Consider the following 24301-nt stretch of genomic DNA (forward strand, 5'->3'; position numbering starts at 1 on the left):
ATACAGGCCCAAAATCTGGTCTCTAGGCCTCTTGCTTAGAGAGAAGATTTTAGCATATTTGATCCCCTATAACCTTGAATGAAGATCAAGGTCATTAGTTTGAACACTCTTGATAGCCCTTCACCCCAGCATGCTACAGGCTCAATATCAATCATCAAGGCTTCTTGGTTAGTAAGATGAAGTTATTTAAAGAGTTTAGCATCTTTGACCCCTGTGACCTTAATGAAGGTCAATGTCATTCATTTGAACAATCTTGATAGCCCTTCATCCAAGCATGCTATATGCCTAATATTAAGTCTCTAAGATTCTTGGTTATTGAGAAGAAATTAAAAATGTAAATTGTTTATGAGTGGACATTATGACAGACAGAAGGACAACAGACAAAGACGATTGAGTGACTTATAGAGACTTCGTCTCCTAGGTGACCTTAAACCCATTAAAAGAAAATCAGACAGTGAAAGGCCCAACACAAACATTAAAAGGGAATCTGGCCATCAACAGCACCTAAAAAACAATAGAACAGGTCCTGCAGTTTACTTCATACACAAATGTTTCAAAGCATTTTTTAGCAACATAACCATTGTTCTGGACCAGTTGATTTTTAAATCCTAAATTTTTTTTCTGGAGACCTGAGAATGGAAACAGCCATGCTGTTTGAAATGAACTAGTAACTCTGAAGCCCAAACAAACAAGCTGTCTAAGTCAATGATCCATGTGACTACAAAACTAAGAGGCCCAGGGAGGCCATCTGTCATTCTACCTTCTCCCTTGTTAGAAATCTCAGCCTTGAAATTGAAAAGATTACTATGTATGACATAAACGTTTCTGATTTCAGTCTCCAAACGATGTTTCTGACCTTGAGACATAATCAGTTTCTATGTATCCATTTCATTGAGATGGATAGACTTTACAGAAGGCCAAAATCTGCTGTTGGATAAATTACTAAATATCTGTTTTTATTTACTGTTATAAAAATGATAAATAGAATGTGTGAATTGATATCTGACTTATCATGTAAAATCAATATCAACATGACACAATAAACAAACTGAAATCAAACCTTTTAGTTCGGCTATTAAATCTGACAGAAAACATTGGGGAGGAGAACGGAAACAGTCTAGATTTGGCACGCACACATCAAATGGAGGGACATCAGTCTACATGTGTGGGGCTGTAGGCAAAACAAGCATACAGCAGACTCTCAATTCTGGCTCCTTTACATGTTTGTTTTGGAACCATTTTATCTCAATGGAGATACATTTGTACCTGTTGTATGTAAACTTACAATCATTGTAGGTATAAAATTACAGTAATTTCAGTTTCAGACAAATACAACTTTTTGTTTCTATGATTTTTTATCATTCTGTTTTTCCCCTCATAACTATTAGTAACAGAAAAACTATTTAATTTTAAAACAGAAAACACAAAAATTCCCCAAACCTTTAAGCAATGAAGAGCTCAGAAAGATAGTATTCTACATGTAACATTATTCATTATTGTTACGCTGCATCATCCATATAACAAATCTACAAACCATTCCTTCAATACCAATGTTTTAAATATCTTAAAGAAACTGATTTTCTTAAGTTTGACACAAAATAGGGAAGATTCTTGTAGCTTTTTAATTGAACCCCGCTTGTACTCCTTAAGACTGGTATATATACAGCAGCATCTGTTGTAGTCATTGTCTACCCTAGTGGTGTATGATTTACCACACAAAGTGTGCCATCCATCAGGAGGGTGGTCACCTCTACACCGATATAAATAAACAGTTATAGGGCAACAACAATCCATTGTCTGTAACACCGATATAAATAAACAGTTACACGGCAACAACAATCCATTGTCTGTAACAGACACATTCTCCCTTCTTCCTTCCTTCCTATCTCTTCCTCATATCAGCTTCCATTGTCTATAACATACACTTTCTCCCTTCTTCTTTCCTTCCTTTCTCTTCCCCATATCAGCTTCCATTGTCTATAACATACACTTTCTCCCCTCTTCCTTTCTTTCTCTTCCCCGGCCATATCAGCTTCCATTGTCTATAACATACACATTCTCCCCTCTTCCTTCCTTCCTTTCTCTTCCTCATATCAGCTTCCATTGCCTATAACATACACATTCTCCCCTCTTCCTTCCTTTCTCTTCCTCATATCAGCTTCCATGTCCATAACATACACATTCTCCCCTCTTCTTTCCTTCCTTTCTCTTCCCCATATCAGCTTCCATTGCCTATAACATACACTTTCTCCCTTCTTCTTTCCTTCCTTTCTCTTCCCCATATCAGCTTCCACTGTCTATAACATACACATTCTCCCTTCTTCTTTCATTCCTTTCTCTTCCCCATATCAGCTTCCACTGTCTATAACATACATTTTCTCCCCTCTTCCTTCCTTCCTTTCTCTTCCCCATATCAGCTTCCACTGTCTATAACATACACTTTCTCCCTTCTTCTTTCATTCCTTTCTCTTCCTCATATCAGCTTCCATTGTCTATAACATACATTTTCTCCCCTCTTCTTTCCTTCCTTTCTCTTCCCCATATCAGCTTCCATGTCCATAACATACACATTCTCCCCACTTCTTTCCTTCCTTTCTCTTCCCCATATCAGCTTCCATTGTCTATAACATACACTTTCTCCCCTCTTCTTTCCTTCCTTTCTCTTCCCCATATCAGCTTCCATTGTCTATAACATACATTTTCTCCCCTCTTCTTTCCTTCCTTTCTCTTCCCCATATCAGCTTCCATTGTCTATAACATACACTTTCTCCCCACTTCTTTCCTTCCTTTCTCTTCCCCATATCAGCTTCCATTGTCTATAACATACACTTTCTCCCCTCTTCTTTCCTTCCTTTCTCTTCCCCATATCAGCTTCCATTGTCTATAACATACATTTTCTCCCCTCTTCTTTCCTTCCTTTCTCTTCCCCATATCAGCTTCCATTGTCTATAACATACATTTTCTCCCCTCTTCTTTCCTTCCTTTCTCTTCCCCATATCAGCTTCCATGTCCATAACATACACATTCTCCCCACTTCTTTCCTTCCTTTCTCTTCCCCATATCAGCTTCCATTGTCTATAACATACACTTTCTCCCCTCTTCTTTCCTTCCTTTCTCTTCCCCATATCAGCTTCCATTGTCTATAACATACATTTTCTCCCCTCTTCTTTCCTTCCTTTCTCTTCCCCATATCAGCTTCCATTGTCTATAACATACATTTTCTCCCCTCTTCTTTCCTTCCTTTCTCTTCCCCGGCCATATCACCTTCCATTGTCTATAACATACACATTCTCCCCTCTTCTTTCCTTCCTTTCTCTTCCCCATATCAGCTTCCATTGTCTATAACATACATTTTCTCCCCACTTCTTTCCTTCCTTTCTCTTCCCCATATCAGCTTCCATTGTCTATAACATACACTTTCTCCCCTCTTCTTTCCTTCCTTTCTCTTCCCCATATCAGCTTCCATTGTCTATAACATACACTTTCTCCCCTCTTCTTTCCTTCCTTTCTCTTCCTCATATCAGCTTCCATTGTCTATAACATACACATTCTCCCCTCTTCTTTCCTTCCTTTCTCTTCCCCATATCAGCTTCCATTGTCTATAACATACACATTCTCCCCTCTTCTTTCCTTCCTTTCTCTTCCCCATATCAGCTTCCATTGTCTATAACATACACTTTCTCCCTTCTTCTTTCCTTCCTTTCTCTTCCCCATATCAGCTTCCATTGTCTATAACATACACTTTCTCCCTTCTTCTTTCCTTCCTTTCTCTTCCCCATATCAGCTTCCATTGTCTATAACATACACTTTCTCCCTTCTTCTTTCCTTCCTTTCTCTTCCCCATATCAGCTTCCATTGTCTATAACATACACATTCTCCCCACTTCTTTCCTTCCTTTCTCTTCCCCATATCAGCTTCCATTGTCTATAACATACACTTTCTCCCTTCTTCTTTCCTTCCTTTCTCTTCCCCATATCAGCTTCCATTGTCTATAACATACACTTTCTCCCTTCTTCTTTCCTTCCTTTCTCTTCCCCATATCAGCTTCCATTGTCTATAACATACACTTTCTCCCCTCTTCTTTCCTTCCTTTCTCTTCCCCATATCAGCTTCCATTGTCTGTAACATACACTTTCTCCCCTCTTCTTTCCTTCCTTTCTCTTCCCCATATCAGCTTCCATCGTCTATAACATACACTTTCTCTCCTCTTCCTTCCTTCCTTTCTCTTTCCCATATCAGCTCCCATTGTCTGTAACATACACTTTCTCCCTTCTTCTTTCCTTCCTTTCTCTTCCCCATGTCTATAACATACACTTTCTCCCCTCTTCTTTCCTTCCTTTCTCTTCCCCATATCAGCTTCCATTGTCTATAACATACACTTTCTCCCCTTTTCTTTCCTTCCTTTCTCTTCCCCATATCAGCTTCCATCGTCTATATCATACATTTTCTCCCTTTTTCCTTCCTTTCTCTTCCCCATATCAGCTTCCATTGTCTATAATATACCAGTGTCAGTTAGTGTTAGAAAGCTGAGAAACAGATCAATCTGTGCTGTTGTGGTTGTGTCTTTGGGAAAACATTTAATCCTAATTGCTCTGAAGGGCATATAGCGGTCCTGTATGTTGTTCACTGGGCAACACATAACTTTCACACAAAGCAGGAGGTGAAATAGCATTGTTTAGGATGTTAAATAGACATGGACTTGGTTATTACCAGGCATGGGTTTAATACTGGATAGATATGGTACAAACCCTCAAGGTCGTTATCTGTTCCAATACCAAATATATCATAGAGGAGACACTCACACAGACCTGAGCACGGAGACCAGAAATTCATTTTGGCTTATTTACTGTCAAGGAGGAAGCCAACACCAAGTTTATATCATCTAAGTCAGAATTCATAACACAAACCAAATGACCTTCAAGTCAGGTGCCTCTTCCCAGAAACCTGGTCGCCATGCAGATGAATGGATACAATCAAGTCGTCTGGGTGCTTGAATCCAGAGATACCTTAATAGTGTTATGATAATGGATAGGATCAATGATTTGCACACCTAAAAATGACAGGGAGATTGAAATCGGGTGTTTCTACATCCTTGAGATCAAGAATTTGGCGACGGAACAAGTACTGTTTATCAATAATGAAGACAACTGGAAAGATTCCATCATGAGAATTACTTCCTCGTGAACTTCACAAGGAACTCATACCAATTTTTTACACTTACATATTTTTTAATATCTCGATCTAAACCTACATGAAAAATTTACAAGAAACTTACAGCAAGCTTGGGAATAAGAAGACACATTCTCGATTAGAATTTAGTTTTTTAAACAAATTATTTAAGTTTTTTGTAATTTTTCATTCATAGTAAATGTACTACATGGATACACTATGGCTATAACAACACCCTCACGTACACTTGTGTAAAATGATTTCACCAATATTTCCCAGGGCTGATGTTTAACATGATTACAGGTTTTTCACCTTGAAGGATTTTGTCAAGGTCATACAAATATCATGAAAACCTCAAAACAAATGACTTTCAAATTTCAATCCTAGTTTATATTCAGTTTGGAGGTTATAGCTGTTAATCTTTTATCTTTACAAAGATACATACAGATAGTATTAGGTATGACGACAGGATCGGAGGAACAATAAGTATATGAGAATGAGTCTTATCTCTTATATCAGGGTCAATATTATCATTTTCTAATTACTTATGTCAAGTTAATATAAACTTCAATAACATTATATTATAGTGTATAACATGTCCTCCTTTTATTCATCTCAGAAAAACTGCCAAAATGACACCTGTCTTTGTGAGATGATTGACACCTGTCTTTGTTAGATGAATGACACCTGTCTTTGTGAGATGAATGACACCTGTCTTTGTGAGATGAATGACACCTGTCTTTCTGAGATGAATGACACCTGTCTTTGTGAGATGAATGACACCTGTCTTTGTGAGATGAATGACACCTGTCTTTGCGAGATGAATAACACGTCTTTGTGAGATGATTGACACCTGTCTTTGTGAGATGAATGACACCTGTCTTTCTGAGATGAATGACACCTGTCTTTGTGAGATGAATGACACCTGTCTTTGTGAGATGAATGACACCTGTCTTTGCGAGATGAATAACACGTCTTTGTGAGATGATTGACACCTGTCTTTGTGAGATGATTGACACCTGTCTTTGTGAGATGATTGACACCTGTCTTTGTGAGATGATTGACACCTGTCTTTGTGAGATGATTGACACCTGTCTTTGTGAGATGATTGACACCTGTCTTTGTGAGATGATTGACACCTGTCTTTGTGAGATGAATGACACCTGTCTTTGTGAGATGAATGACACCTGTCTTTGTGAGATGAATGACACCTGTCTTTGTGAGATGAATGACACCTGTCTTTGTGAGATGAATGACGCCTGTCTTTGTGAGTTGAATGACGCATGTCTTTGTGAGATGAATGACACCTGTCTTTGCGAGATGATTGACACCTGTCTTTGTGAGATGAATGACACCTGTCTTTGTGAGATGAATGACACCTGTCTTTGTGAGATAAATGACACATGTCTTTGTGAGATGAATGACACATGTCTTTGTGAGATGAATGACACCTGTCTTTGTGAGATAAATGACGCATGTCTTTGTGAGATGAATGACACCGGTCTTTGTGAGATGAATGACACCTGTCTTTGTGAGATGAATGACACCTGTCTTTGTGAGATGAATGACACCTGTCTTTGAGAGATGAATGACACCTGTCTTTGTATCTCAATTAATATCAACAATGGACATTATGGAGTTTAAATCTTGTCTGATATTGTGAGTTTAGAATGATGCTGAACTTTAGAACTTGATGAATCTGAAATTGGGATGATATGTCTGGTAGGTAAATTGAGAATAAACTACACAATGTTTGTGATGTATATCATAGCAAACAGCTTCCCTCCCACTCCCAACGACCTTGGTACCTCTATTGACCTTGACCTCCCACACCTACAGGAAGTAGGCAAGTAACAATGACAAACTTGTCACCTTAGTTCATGCACCAGCACCCTCCGAACAGCCTCCACCTGAAAAACTCATCAGAATTCTACATTCTCTTCTGTTTACCTCCCTCGCATTACCACCTGTAATACTCATTAGAATACTGGACCATCTGGATGTTCCATTTACCTCCCTCTTTAGAAACAATAGACAACTGGTAATGTAGACAAGTTTGTTTCCAGCAAAGAAAATGTGTTCACCTATTTTTGAAACCCTGGTAAATACTGCCTGTATTTTCTCTTTACTTTAATTGGTCCAGGACGGGACAAGTAGACCAGATGCCCCTGGGTGACATCTAAAACAAAATATAATTTATTATTCTGTTTCATTTTTAAGGGAAGTTTTACATTTTTTTTTAAATCACATGCACATGGTTTACGCCTTTATAAGAGAAGTCGGAAAATGTAACGACCAGATCGGGACTCGAAATCGGGACCTCTGAACTCTAGACAGACGCCCTTACCATTTGAGCTACTCTGATCACCAGGGTTCAGCCCAGTCCAGTTATGCTGCAACTTTTATGCAAATTTAATGATAATCTTGTAATCCTGAGTAATCTGGATTAAGAAGGCATATTTCTGCTTTGAACTTGTTAAATTCAACTGTTCCAATTTTCAATATATTGATAAAAAGATTTTCAGGCTGAGACAGCGAGGTGATGTATAAGGAACGTAGAGTGACAGATGCTGACTGATCCTCGGACTGTTAATTAATCCCCGACCTTATTTGTCCTATAACACACTCATCATTGACCTGATGTCACCTCTGACATGACTAGTCAACTTTATCTATACTGATGGACATTTGAATTTCCAACTTAATTCTTCTTAATATGAAAGTAAATCATTTCTTAAACAATTTCAAACATTTCATCTCATAATGACAAAATAATGAAAGCAACGTCATTCAATACAAAAATATTTTCCATTACAACAATAAAATTTGCATTCCTGAATAAAGCTCGCAATTCTTGTTAAAATCTGACAGGGACAAAATTATAAATTGATGGCAAGTGATTTTAATGAAATCCTGAGACAGGTCTAAAGACATGGGTTAATCAGGTTGATCAGATCAGGCCACACTCACCGAGTACTGTGTGTGAACTCATTGATTGGGAGGTAATTAGCAAGGTTTACCGAGGAGACTTAACAACTTTAATGAGCTTACTCCACCCAAAGGATCTCCAACAATTTCATTTATTGATCTAATATTAAGGTCAGAATGATAATGTTATCGAGGCCTTAAATGAGAAATACTGGTGTTGTTCATTTCTCAGTTAGATATTTTTTCGAACTTTTCATACCTCGATCATCATTTTTTCTTTTTAACCAAGAAATCCATCAATAATCATTGTCATATGGTATTGAATGGCCCTAAATCCTGAATTAAAGGAACTCAGTATACCATAATGACAGTAATAAAGGTCAAAGGCACTCATTGATGCATAGAGTGTTAATTAGGTTGAGAATACACAAAATTAATACATATTATGGGTCTGGATTGATCAGTTACAATCAATGGGTATTTGTAGCATGTCAAAGTGGCCAACATTAGTTGTCAAAGAGGGGGACATTAATTTTGATGGATATTTGTAGTGTGTTAAAAAGCTCATTGTATGATTATGATTCTGAGTAATTTGAATATCCCTAGCTGTAACTGTATCAAAGTCATTGTTTATGACAAAAGATCCTTAACCCTTCCCATGACAATGTTATCATCAGCTGCATGCTACAGGAAATTCTATTTCCATTAAAGCTACCAAAAGTTCTTCCATTTTATAAGTATAGTACACAAGATCATGTACCAGAGACTTTGACACCAGATCATGTACCAGACTTTGACATCAGATCATGTATCAGAGTCTTTGACATCAGATCATGTACCAGACTTTGACACCAGATCATGTACCAGAGACTTTGACACCAGATCATGTACCAGAGACTTTGACATCAGATCATGTACCAGACTTTGACATCAGATCATGTACCAGAGACTTTGACATCAGATCATGTACCAGTCTTTGACATCAGATCATGTACCAGAGACTTTGACATCAGATCATATACCAGAGTCTTTGACACCAGATCATGTACCAGAGACTTTGACATCAGATCATGTACCATCAGATCATGTACCAGAGACTTTGACATCAGATCATGTACCAGAGTCTTTGACACCAGATCATGTACCAGAGATTTTGACACGAGATCATGTACCAGAGACTTTGACATCAGATCATGTACCAGAGACTTTGACATCAGATCATGTACCAGAGACTTTGACATCAGATCATGTACCAGAGACTTTGACATCAGATCATGTACCAGAGACTTTGACATCAGATCATGTACCAGAGTCTTTGACATCAGATCATGTACCAGAGACTTTGACATCAGATCATGTACCAGAGACTTTGACATCAGATCATGTACCAGACTTTGACATCAGATCATGTACCAGACTTTGACATCAGATCATGTACCAGAGTCTTTGACACCAGATCATGTACCAGAGACTTTGACACCAGATCATGTACCAGAGACTTTGACATCAGATCATGTACCAGACTTTGACATCAGATCATGTACCAGAGTCTTTGACACCAGATCATGTACCAGACTTTGACATCAGATCATGTACCAGAGTCTTTGACACCAGATCATGTACCAGACTTTGACATCAGATCATGTACCAGACTTTGACACCAGATCATGTACCAGAGACTTTGACATCAGATCATGTACAAGTCTTTGACATCAGATCATGTACCAGTCTTTGAAACCAGATCATGTACCAGAGACTTTGACACCAGATCATGTACCAGACTTTGACATCAGATCATGTACCAGAGTCTTTGACACCAGATCATGTACCAGACTTTGACATCAGATCATGTACCAGACTTTGACACCAGATCATGTACCAGAGACTTTGACACCAGATCATGTACAAGTCTTTGACATCAGATCATGTACCAGTCTTTGAAACCAGATCATGTACCAGAGACTTTGACACCAGATCATGTACCAGACTTTGACATCAGATCATGTACCAGAGTCTTTGACACCAGATCATGTACCAGACTTTGACATCAGATCATGTACCAGAGCTTGACATCAGATCATGTACCAGAGTCTTTGACATCAGATCATGTACCAGAGACTTTGACATCAGATCATGTACCAGAGACTTTGACACCAGATCATGTACCAGAGTCTTTGACATCAGATCATGTACCAGTCTTTGACACCAGATCATGTACCAGACTTTGACATCAGATCATGTACCAGAGTCTTTGACATCAGATCATGTACCAGAGTCTTTGACACCAGATCATGTACCAGTCTTTGACATCAGATCATGTATCAGAGTCTTTGACATCAGATCATGTACCAGACTTTGACACCAGATCATGTACCAGAGACTTTGACACCAGATCATGTACCAGAGACTTTGACATCAGATCATGTACCAGACTTTGACATCAGATCATGTACCAGAGACTTTGACACCAGATCATGTACCAGACTTTGACATCAGATCATGTACCAGAGACTTTGACATCAGATCATGTACCAGAGTCTTTGACATCAGATCATGTACCAGAGCTTTGACACAGATCATGTACCAGAGTCCTTTGACATCCATATCATGTACCAGACTTTGACATCAGATCATGTACCAGACTTTGACACCAGATCATGTACCAGAAGACTTTGACATCAGATCATGTACCAGAGTCTTTGACATCAGATCATGTACCAGAGACTTTGACATCAGATCATGTACCAGAGACTTTGACACCAGATCATGTACCAGACTTTGACATCAGATCATGTACCAGAGTCTTTGACATCAGATCATGTACCAGAGTCTTTGACACCAGATCATGTACCAGACTTTGACACCAGATCATGTACCAGAGACTTTGACATCAGATCATGTACCAGACTTTGACATCAGATCATGTACCAGAGTCTTTGACACCAGATCATGTACCAGAGACTTTGACATCAGATCATGTACCAGAGTCTTTGACACCAGATCATGTACCAGACTTTGACATCAGATCATGTACCAGACTTTGACATCCAGATCATGTACCAGAGACTTTGACACCAGATCATGTACCAGAGTCTTTGACATCAGATCATGTACCAGAGTCTTTGACACCAGATCATGTACCAGAGACTTTGACATCAGATCATGTACCAGACTTTGACATCAGATCATGTACCAGAGTCTTTGACACCAGATCATGTACCAGACTTTGACATCAGATCATGTACCAGAGTCTTTGACACCAGATCATGTACCAGACTTTGACATCAGATCATGTACCAGACTTTGACACCAGATCATGTACCAGAGACTTTGACACCAGATCATGTACAAGTCTTTGACATCAGATCATGTACCAGTCTTTGAAACCAGATCATGTACCAGAGACTTTGACACCAGATCATGTACCAGACTTTGACATCAGATCATGTACCAGAGTCTTTGACATCAGATCATGTACCAGAGACTTTGACACCAGATCATGTACCAGAGACTTTGACACCAGATCATGTACCAGACTTTGACATCAGATCATGTACCAGAGCTTGACATCAGATCATGTACCAGAGTCTTTGACATCAGATCATGTACCAGAGTCTTTGACACCAGATCATGTACCAGACTTTGACATCAGATCATGTACCAGAGTCTTTGACATCAGATCATGTACCAGAGTCTTTGACACCAGATCATGTACCAGTCTTTGACATCAGATCATGTACCAGACTTTGACATCAGATCATGTACCAGACTTTGACATCAGATCATGTACCAGAGTCTTTGACATCAGATCATTTACCAGACTTTGACACCAGATCATGTACCAGAGTCTTTGACATCAGATCATGTACCAGAGACTTTGACACGAGATCATGTACTGGAGACTTTGGAGGTTAAACATGCACAGTTACCCTATTTTACGAGCATGATCAGACAATTGTCCAAAAGAACATCACCAGAGGTCAGATTACCAACCTGATGTGACAAATTATAACACTCGACAGCGGCTAACATGCCCCAGGCACGGACCATAACTTGTCAATAATATTAGAGAGTGTTAGAGTACATTTCAATATGGTCATTCTCACTTCTACAGCTCCAATAATATCGTTTCCAGACTGGAATCTAGAGTCCTCATCTCCATGACAACAGTACTGTCTAGACCCTCCCCAGGGCTAATAGGTCATCAGTTCAGGAACAAAGCATTTGACTTCTTGTCATTAGGATTGGAGTCCAATTCTGGTTCCTTTCTGAACTGATCTTATTCCAAGTAAAAGAAATGCACCAAAATAACAGTAGAGTGAAATCATTTGTGCATTGGGAAAGTGAACTGCAAATATTGTGAATTTGACTTAAAAATTAGATGTGTCATTAGGAATTGGGGCACAATCAAGAGCTGCAAACATCAGAAAAATACCCGGCCCACACAACAAAATAAAATCACTGTCAAAACCTAGTCTATCACGGCCACAAAACATCAGAAAAATACCCAAATCAACAGCTCAAATCACTGTTAGAACCTAGTCTATCACGGCCACAAAACATCAGAAAAATACTCCACTCAACAAAACAAAATCACTGTCATAACCTAGTCTATCACGGGCCGGAAAACATCAGAAAAATACCCCACTCAACAAAACAAAATCACTGTCAGAACCTAGTCTATCACGGGCCGGAAAACATCAGAAAAATACTCCACTCAACAAAACAAAATCACTGTCAGAACCTAGTCTATCACGGGCCGGAAAACATCAGAAAAATACCCCACTCAACAAAACAAAATCACTGTCATAACCTAGTCTATATCACGGGCCGAAAAACATCAGAAAAATACCCGAATCAACAGCTCAAATCACTGTCAGAACCTAGTCTATCACGACCACAAAACATCAGAAAAATACTCCACTCAACAAAACAAAATCACTGTCAGAACCTAGTCTATCACGGGCCGGAAAACATCAGAAAAATACTCCACTCAACAAAACAAAATCACTGTCAGAACCTAGTCTATCACGGGCCGGAAAACATCAGAAAAATACCCCACTCAACAAAACAAAATCACTGTCATAACCTAGTCTATACCACGGGCCGAAAAACATCAGAAAAATACCCGAATCAACAGCTCAAATCACTGTCAGAACCTAGTCTATCACGACCACAAAACATCAGAAAAATACTCCACTCAACAAAACAAAATCACTGTCAGAACCTGGTCTATGTGTTTATCTGTACAGAGAGACAATGTCTGGTAATTAATACATACTGACTGGCAAGAGGGAGATAACTCCATCATCCAATTATACTTATAGTCCAGGATTATAAGATAATGTTCATCGCTGTCCCCACATGTCACCGATTTCATTCAGTCTCCATGACTGCTGTATAGATATGGTTTATTGACGAGAGATGATGATAATAGCTAGACCATTAAGGAACACTGGTACAGAAAATTCCAACAGAGCCTTGTGTAATGACTCAAACGTAATACATTATTTGATCATCCTTATTTGGAAATTATTTCATACTGAACCCTGTAATTGGTGTAAATATCATGCTGAACCTGTCAGTTTTTATCATAGTCCTATACACGGCCTGTTACAGTCTGACAGAGAAAACTAAACTACCATACTTTTTTCCTTCAAAACGTCAAAATAAAATTCCTTTGACATTTAAAGTACAGCTCTCAGGTCCTACAGTGACACACCAAGTCCTACAGTGACACACCAAGTCCTACAGTGACACACCAAGTCCTTCAGTGACCCACCAGGTCCTACAGTGACACATCAGGTCCTACAGTGACACACCAAGTCCTACAGTGACACACCAAGTCCTACAGTGACACACCAAGTCCTACAGTGACACACCAGGTCCTTCAGTGACACACCAAGTCCTTCAGTGACACACCAAGTCATACAGTGACACACCAGGTCCTACAGTGACACACCAAGTCCTACAGTGACACACCAGGTCCTACAGTGACACACCAAGTCCTACAGTGACACACCAAGTCCTACAGTGACACACCAAGTCCTACAGTGACACACCAAGTAAAAGTGTGACATACCAAGTCCTACAGTGACACACCAGGTCCTACAGTGACACACCAGGTCCTACAGTGACACACCAAGTACTACAGTGACACACCAGGTCCTACAGTGACACACCAAGTCCTACAGTGACACACCAAGTCCTACAGTGACACACCAAGTCCTACAGTGACACACCAAGTCCTACAGTGACACACCAGGTCCTACAGTGACACACCAGGTCCTACAGTGACACACCAAGTCCTACATTGACACACCAGGTCCTACAGTGACACACCAAGTCCTACAGTGACACACCAGGTCCTACAGTGACACACCAAGTCCTACAGTGACACACCAGGTCCTACAGTGACACACCAAGTCCTACAGTGACACACCAAGTCATGACACACCAAGTCCTACAGTGACACACCAAGTCCTACAGTGACACACCAGGTCCTTCAGTGACACACCAAGTCCTTCAGTGACACACCAAGTCATACAGTGACACACCAGGTCCTACAGTGACACACCAAGTCCTACAGTGACACACCAGGTCCTACAGTGACACACCAAGTCCTACAGTGACACACCAAGTCCTACAGTGACACACCAAGTCCTACAGTGACACACCAAGTAAAAGTGTGACATACCAAGTCCTACAGTGACACACCAGGTCCTACAGTGACACACCAGGTCCTACAGTGACACACCAAGTACTACAGTGACACACCAGGTCCTACAGTGACACACCAAGTCCTTCAGTGACACACCAAGTCCTACAGTGACACACCAAGTCCTACAGTGACACACCAAGTCCTACAGTGACACACCAGGTCCTACAGTGACACACCAAGTCCTACAGTGACACACCAAGTCCTACAGTGACACACCAGGTCCTACAGTGACACACCAAGTCCTACAGTGACACACCAGGTCCTACAGTGACACACCAAGTCCTACAGTGACACACCAGGTCCTACAGTGACACACCAAGTCCTACAGTGACACACCAAGTCCTACAGTGACACACCAGGTCCTACAGTGACACACCAGGTCCTGCAGTGACACACCAAGTCCTACAGTGACACACCAAGTCCTACAGTGACACACCAAGTCCTACAGTGACACACCAAGTCCTACAGTGACACACCAAGTCCTTCAGTGACACACCAAGTCCTACAGTGACACACCAGTCCTACAGTGACACACCAAGTCCTACAGTGACACACCAGGTCCTACAGTGACACACCAAGTCCTACAGTGACACAACCAGGTCCTACAGTGACAACACCAAGTCCTACAGTGACACCCCAGGTCCTACAGTGACACACCAAGTCCCCTACAGTGACACACAGAGTCATAGACACAACCAAGTCCTACAGTGACACACCAGTCCTACAGTGACACACCAAGTCCTACAGTGACACACCAAGTCCTTCAGTGACACACCAAGTCCTACAGTGACACACACTGCTACTTTCCCATTAAGAACACACCAAATGCAAAGTGCCCCCCCCCCCCCCCCCCCCCCCAAAAAAAACAACAACAACAAAATGATGAGATATACATATTTAGGGTCAAACTCTGTACATGCTTGGTTATAAAACTACTGAAGATGGTTCAAGTGTACTGTACCGCTGCACATAAACAAAAAATATCTGAAAATGGGAAAATGTGGAGGTTGACAATCGCTGTCTCTTGAGATCATCCATCTTAATTTTTTCGTCATTAAATGAATTTAAAATTTACAGCGCTGCATCACAGTAACCCTGATTTATCATCATATCCAAACTGTCATCTTCGTTTAGTCACATTAGCTGTAACAAGAGCTATTCTGTGTCATGTAAAAGGTAAGAGAAGAAGGTCAATTGCAAGGTCATGACACGGTAACATTTGGCTGGAGACCTGTAAAGTCAATCACTTTTGTATGATGAAAAGCAGAGGAACACCATATATAAATTATATATTTTTTCAGGTTTCAGGTTCAGAACAAGGCTTTTCCAACATGAAAACTCTTCTAAATCTAAGGGCTGGTCGAGTCACACAGTGGTAACACACTTGCCTTCCACATAGACAGCCGGGGTTCGATTCCCCTACCGAAAGGTGAATGGGTATGGAACCAACTGTCCAACCATGTGGGTTTTCTCAGGGTAGTTTGGATCATCCCACACTAAGACCTCCTTGTCACTTTAATCTTGGCCAACATGCATGATTAATATAAGTTGATATAACTTGTTTCACAATTGTTGTAAAATAAATATAGACAGATTCAGGTAACAAAGCCAACGCCGTGCGATATAGTTGGGTGGGTGATAACTTCATTCTTTATGATCGATACGAATGTCAAAATATATATAGGTCTTTCTTTGGGTAAAAGACGATACATGTTTATGTCGGAGCCGAAGATAAAGTGAACCTCATACCAGATACTATTCTGTGGAATTTTTATGACAATTTTTTACGAAGAGCCAACACGGAATTATTTTCAGCATCCTCAATTACATTTAAACGGCTCCTTCAGTCTTAATTTTACAGCTAGTCCTGTTCAGTCCCAAGTGGGAAACCTTGATGGAGACCTTGAAAAGGTCAAACTAATTAATTTTGGTCTGTAATTAGACAACTTGTACAATAAAAATCTTCTAACCGACTGAAATTGTTACCATTATAATTCAAGTGTTTCTGATCAAATGTAATGAACTCGTGTTTGGAAACATAATTTGGTCACAGGATGAAAATAAACCTTAAAACTGACAACGCAAGTTCAAAACCTTTCGTTTTTAGAAATAAAAATTTGAGAAAAAAAAAAGCACATCCTTTTTTAAATTGTTTTTTGATATGTTCCCTGTGATACATAAATATATTCTGGTCACCGTTTCCAAGGAAGTGGCAAACATTTTAGTTGAAGTCTGTTTGGATACGAGACTGGGGACCAGTGCCTTTTAAAGTGCGATACCCATCAAACCCGATTCCCATTCTAACAATGAACGCTTGACGAGTATCGTAAACATACATGACCCAATGATCTTCTTCTGGAAATAAAGAATGCAATCACCCGAGAACATGACAGTGAGGAAAGTCAGTACTTATCAGCTAACATCCCAAATTATGTACAAAATACAATCAAAAGGCAAAACAACTAGAGTACAGCAGTTCGCATTACACACATTTATTTCTTTTGCATTTCACGAAGCTGAACGAGGTTTTATAATGTCACCTACGTGCTACATATATGTATAATATTGTACGTTAAAGGAATATTTTATCACTGGAATTGATTGGAAATGTAATAGCATATAAGGTATTCCATCCCTATATAAACCAAGGTAAGGTTTGCATTCTTTTACATGTGTTGACACGACTTTTTTTCTATGTGCACATGGTTACACTATTCATAGAGAATGTACATGTACATATAAAGTGTAAATGAGTTTGTAACTATTACTTGAAAGTATTTATTATTTATCATATTTACCTCTTCAAATTCTGTGTCATGCATGGTCTCTGCTATTCAGAAGAAAATAAAAAATGGCAAGGGTATGATTCGTTACGTTTTTATAGTGTAGCAATATATGTATGTATGTGTGTGTGTGTGTGTGTGTGTGTATCGCGTTGTACTGACATTGATATAATGATAGGTGATTTCACGTGCATTTGCGCTTTTATAGGTACAGATCCCGAATCTCGTATCCAAGCAACTAAAATGTCTGCCACTTCCTTGGAAACGGTGACCGGAAGATATATATTTATCATCGGGAACTCTCCAAACCATTTCAATTTTTTTTTTTTTTTCAAAATGTAAGTTTTTTAACTTGCGTTGTCAGCTTTAACATAACATACCTATGCTATCATTTATCACTAGTCATTTCATAGACTTCTCTAAAAGAAGATAAAATTATGCGCCCAATATCCCCCGTATTATATTACATTAAGCTTCTTAGTAACAGGAATTACCGACCATTTACGTAATCTCATTATAAAAATGTCCTACACTAATTACGGCTAATGTCAAACTGCACTTTAACAGTGAAATAATTGATCCTTGTCCAATATTTTGCGTGACATCACCGTGACTATAAAATGATCATCATTGTTGTTTCTCTCCAACTTCCTGTTTCAAGGTAACCGTGGTGACATTCAATTCGAATTCCACACATCGTCAAAACATCTTGTTAGTCTAAATAAAGCCAATTCAACTCCCCACGTCTTGGTGATTTAAACGCCTTGTAACTCTCAAAATAGCCCCAACACAAATGTCAACACGTCTTTGTGATTTAAGTTTTTCTAATTTTTCTGTCAAAAAATGAACTCATATTCTGTATTGCTTTGCTCCTCTCAAAATCAAGCCAACTCAACCGCCCATCTTTTTTATCTTAGCACCGTTTTTTTTTACTTTCAACCATGCAGCCATTTCTCCAATTCCATGTCAGTTCTAAACATTTACAAACCCAGGTGTGCATGTCACATCTAGCTGGGCTGGGTATCTACTTCTAAACATTTACAAACCCAGGTGTGCATGTCACATCTAGCTGGGCTGGGTATCTACTTCTAAACATTTACAAACCCAGGTGTGCATGTCACATCTAGCTGGGCTGGGTATCTACTTCTAAACATTTACAAACCCAGGTGTGCATGTCACATCTAGCTGGGCTGGGTATCTACTTCTAAACATTTACAAACCCAGGTGTGCATGTCACATCTAGCTGGGCTGGGTATCTACTTCTAAACATTTACAAACCCAGGTGTGCATGTCACATCTAGCTGGGCTGGGTATCTACTTCTAAACATTTACAAACCCAGGTGTGCATGTCTAGCTCGGTTGGGTATCTACTTCTAAACATTTACAAACCCAGGTGTGCATGTCTAGCTGGGTTGTGTATCTACTTCAAGTTCAAGTTGAACGTAACTTGCGTAACTATCACCATTGATATTCATTTCATAACTTTTGGATTACAGAAATCAAAATATCTTAAATTTAAAATCCAGTTTATTGATTACAATTTTCTCTTACCAGAGTACATATCAACCCTCTTTTCATGCGTGTGTCACTATTATAGAAAACCCCTCCTATGAGAGACACGAGTTGTCAAATCCTTGCTAATGTTAGCTATACATTAACAACATCTGATGTAATACACAGCACACCACATCAGTTTAAAATGCTGCCCATTTTCTTTTCTTGTCAAATTTGCATCGACTGTCACAAAACAACATTAAATCATTTTCATGACGACTTTTTTGTTTTGAAACTTTTCCTACAAAGTACAATGAATAGATATTCTGAATCAATCTTTCTATCAGGAGAAGATCTTTAAGAATATGCATGTTTCTCCAGATATATATTTTCTATTTTTACTACAACAAACAGATATTCTTAATCAGTCTTTCTATCAGGAGAAGATCTTTAAGAATATGCATGTTTCTCCAGATATATATTTTCTATTTTTACTACAACAAACAGATATTCTGAATCAGTCTTTCTATCAGGAGACAATCTTTAAGAATAATTATATTTCTCCAGATATATATTTTTTACCACAATGGACAGATATTCGGAATCAGTCTTTCTGATCAGGAATATGTAAGTCCACACAAAAACTAAATTTGTTCTCTTTGAATTTGGTTAAATAATCATCAGTAAGCAAACAGAACTGACAAACTAACATGTTAACAAATTTTTTGAAAATTAATGTATTCCATACACACCCATACCGAAATAAAGCACACTAAAGTATACTTTTATGCTACTTTAAGTATACACTTTTTCCTACTTTTTTGAAAAAGTACCAAAAAAGTATACTTTTTTTGTACTTTTCTGGACTTAGAAACTTTTCAGGGTACTTTTTCTGTACTTTATTTGGACTCTGAAATTTTTCAGAGTACTTTTTTTGTGCTAAAATCTGACTTAGAATTTTTTTGAAAGATTGTGAAAATATGGATGTACTTTTTTCCTACTTTTTTGGGACTTAGAATTTTTCAGCTAATGCCATTGTGCTTTTTTTGTACTTATTATGGACTTAGAATATTTTCAGACATTGCGAGGGGTTATAGCATATTAATATTTTCAAAATTAAATCTGACTTTTTCAGTCGACTACAAATCTAAGACTAAAAAAATTATACCCAGGATTAACCACAACAAATATCTATCAAATAAGATACAGAAAATTATCATTTGGTAATATTAAATGTTTTTGATCTCGTTTTTTGTTGTTGTTTTTTTTTGTCTTTTTTATGTTCTAAAAAATACTTTTCATACTTTGATCAGTACCACAGAAATTTATCTAAAAATAATTAAAATTCAACAATTATTATCATAAGTATTTCACTTCAATGTACTTTGTTAGTAAGGTTCACACATTTTAACGGTGATTTCTTTGTCACTTTTCGTTTGTATTTCCATATGCATCTCAGAAGTAATAAACTTCACATTGATGAATGTTACTATACGTTCATGTGACGAACGTCAAAACTTAGCTCTATAAAAATTTTGTTCCAGATCGTTCTTTGAAGTTACAGTATTTTGGCTTTAATTATAAACTCTTTAACGGAGTTTAAAACATTTCGTTTATCCAAACGTTAACCAGATCGGGGATCACTCTACGAACACACATGTGCCCGTGCCTGTAATACGCTTTTAATTCATTCAAATGAAATTAAAATCACCTGCTCTTTGTCTGCATATCATATACTTGCTGGATATACGTGGTTTTAAGATTACATCTGATAATTGCACCCGAAATCACGTCGTGTTCTGTCAAAATATTCACCAATATACTCATATAAACATGTGTAATACTGATATAGTCACTCGGACGCTTCTTTGTAAAACGTATATTGATGTCAAGCGCTGTGATGATCTCGATCTCGATATGGCTTGACTGACAACAAACAGGCATGATCAAGGAACAATATTCCGGTATTTAAATCAGAATTACATCGCATTCATTGAAATGGTGAAAGTGAACACAAAAAGAAAACTTTAATTTGTCTGATATTTATTTAGCAAGATCGTACGATAATTCGGAAAACGACACAATGTAGCTGTACTCTAATCTGTTGTAGAATGATCTCGTAGGAGTGTTGTGTGTACAAATAAAATACTCTATTGTATACAAAAATCAAGATCAATACCAAGATCTATCATAAATATTTTAATTGATATAGTAGACGGCTTGAATAACTGCAACACCAAGATCGATCAAAAATATTTCAACTGTTTTAAACTAAATCTTGAAACCTGTGTGTTAAGCTAACAAAGCGATCAGGATATATGCTTAACGTCGTACCGAAAGTTAATTTCACCCGTGGTGTTAATTAATATAAGCGACAGTCGACTGTAATGGCAAATCATACCTAGCTTTATTGTTTATTGGAGTTACCTGTGTACCTCCCGTCTCACCTGTACACATATTGCCCCTCTTAGACTAAGTCTTATGCCCGCGGCGTTAATTATAACAATTTATATTGTCAAGCTTGACTGCCTTTCACTATGATCAGATCACAGGTGCCTACCCTCATTTAAACAAAACATCCGGATTACATAACAGGTACTGACGAGGCTTATACCTGTGTCAGATTACCATCGGTCGGTTCACCTATGACCTCGGGGCCGTGATCTCGTTTGTTTACTTCGGTTTACGGAATCTACCGAGATTTGACGAGTTTGCTTCGTGCGATCATTTTGTGCAATGTGCAAGCTTTAAATGCTGAAGTAGTAATACCAAAAGTATGGAACAATAGAGGTTAAGGAAGTAGAATATAAAAAAACAAGTAATAAAAGAATGAAATCGATACAGTAGATCTCCGACAAAATTTTTTTTTTATCCCATGATGCAACAAACAGCGAGATTTTAGCGGGAAGTCTGATAGCCATGTTTGAATTTCACCGGATGTTTATCAACGGAAGAAACATAAACAAACACGATTTTGATATAGAATAGCCTAAAAACGAAATTCATTTTCTTGCCTAACTGAAGAAGATCGACTATCTGTCAGTAAGTGGCCAAAGAATATCAGCTTTCTTGTTGTTTTTGGCGACAAATGCTCATTTTCACCCGAAAATATCACAGATATCGCGACCAGGTAAGTTTACAATTTTATTATTTAAATCTATTTCGTCTTCTGCACGTTCCTACATCGTTTCACATTATATAGGTGAATGGGGGCCTACACATGTTAATATTAATACTTGATTACTTCGTGTTTCAGGGTTTTCATAATGAATTCATCACCGATTACAGTTTACACGGCCCGAGTTTAATTAACAAAGAACTGCTAGATCCACGTGTGTTTCAATCGTAAGTATTCAATTTACAGATTTATGCTACCATACGCCTGGGATTTTATAAGCATCCTGATTGATAGCACCCAAATATTGAGAACAAGAAGAATTTTATTTCTTTATTGACGAACTTCGACGTAGTTATATTGCATTTTTATTTCTGTCACGTAACGGTAAATTCGTAATATCTTTTAATTTTTATGACTTCGTTTTTCAATGGAATTAATTGAAATTTCACTTACATGTAAAGAATTATTTGCTTATTCATCTGATAATATTTACAGAATTTTTTGTAGTTGATTTCAAGAGATATTGCATAAAATTTCAAAAAAATAGCAATGACATTTTTAAGTTAGAATATAAGAACGAAAGTAACGTCACATTTCGGGCAACATGTGTATATCTATTTTAGGGAATATATGTAAAAATATCGGTAAATGAGCTAATAATTGTCTACTATAGTATATGGAATTTGAAGAAAATACATTCAAAAACGAAGTCAATAAAATCCATTGAAAATGTGTTGTATGTCATGATCAATTCACAAAAAAATGATCTCAAGAAATGATTGAATAAAAAAATCTGTGTTTTGGAGTATTTTGATAGTTAGTTGCATAATTTAAGATGAAACAAACTGTCAGAGAATTCTGGAGTAGCTTGATTTTTATTAAAGTACTTATCCTTATAATTAAAAGTTTTATGTTGTAGCTTTAAACTTGTATACCTGTGGCTAGCTTTTCTTGATAAAAAGACTTCCAAGCAGACATGCATGTAATAAATGACAGTAAAGTGATCAGGTGCATATATAAGGAAAATTATCTACATTTTTATATTGAACAAATCTTCACAATTATTCTAAGTTTTGAAATAAAAAATATTTTAAAATTTTCTCTTTCTTCCAACAGATTATGCAGTACATTCTGAAGTGACGGAAAGCTTGAAGATATTGCATTGTGGTCCGAATGGAGGGCAATGATTCGCATAAAGCAAAAAAGGAATGAAGAGAATCAGACATTTTATTTTTCGAATTCACACTTACTTGGATTTGACCAGTTTAAGCAAGCAACATTATGCATATACCATACTTCATTGTATTCAGTATGCATTTATGCATTGTTTTTTATTTACATTTTTTTGTTGTGTTTCCTCAAGAGGAATTATGATTCGACAATTTTTACAAATGTTATTGCCCTTTTTATTTAGAATAGTATATTTTTTTTGTCTGGATCTCCTACATACACATGATATAAAATTGTGTTTTCCTGCTTGAAAAAAATATTAGAATAATTTATCAAAAGTTATTGCCCTTATACATAGATGTCCATCTGTAAATCCTTAACCACACCCTTAAACAAATTTCGAGCTTATTAGATCAAGACTTTGCTATGGCATGAAATTATACTCAGTGGAATTGTGATTGGATAACTAATCTTGTATTTCAATGTTTGTTTTCACTTGATACAATTGTGCATTTCTCTTAGGAATGGGACTGATGTATGTATTGTTTAAGTATGCAGTATTCTCATTTAAGCTTATCTCCTATATTTTCAGAACTAATTTCCTACACCATTAAATTAAGTCCCTTTTTTTGGTAATTTTTTCCTACTTTTTCAGTACTTTTTTTAATCTTTTTCAGTACAAATTTCCTACTTTTTTAGTACTATTTTCCTACTTTTCTAGTACTTTTTTCCTACTTTTTCAGTACTAATTTCCTACCTTATTGGTACTTTTTTCCTACTTTTTCAGTCCTAATTTCCTTCTTTTCAATACCATTTTCCTACTTTTTTGATACTTTTTCAGTACAAATTTCCTACTTTTTTAGTACTCTTTTCCTACTTTTCTAGTACTTTTTCCTACTTTTCCACTACTTTTTCAGT

General features: G+C 37.7%; 1 protein-coding gene across 1 annotated transcript; it reads left to right on the forward strand.

The window, feature by feature from the left end:
- The first annotated feature begins 6153 nt into the window (after positions 1-6153).
- Positions 6154-6750, forward strand: LOC117340372 (protein psiD-like). The gene has a single exon (XM_033902134.1). The coding sequence runs from the start codon at positions 6154-6156 to the stop codon at positions 6748-6750; it is 597 nt and encodes a 198-aa protein (XP_033758025.1).
- The last annotated feature ends 17551 nt before the right edge of the window (positions 6751-24301 follow it).

The sequence above is a fragment of the Pecten maximus genome, chromosome 13 (assembly GCF_902652985.1).
Source record: "Pecten maximus chromosome 13, xPecMax1.1, whole genome shotgun sequence".
In the NCBI taxonomy this organism is placed as follows: Eukaryota; Metazoa; Mollusca; class Bivalvia; order Pectinida; family Pectinidae; genus Pecten; species Pecten maximus.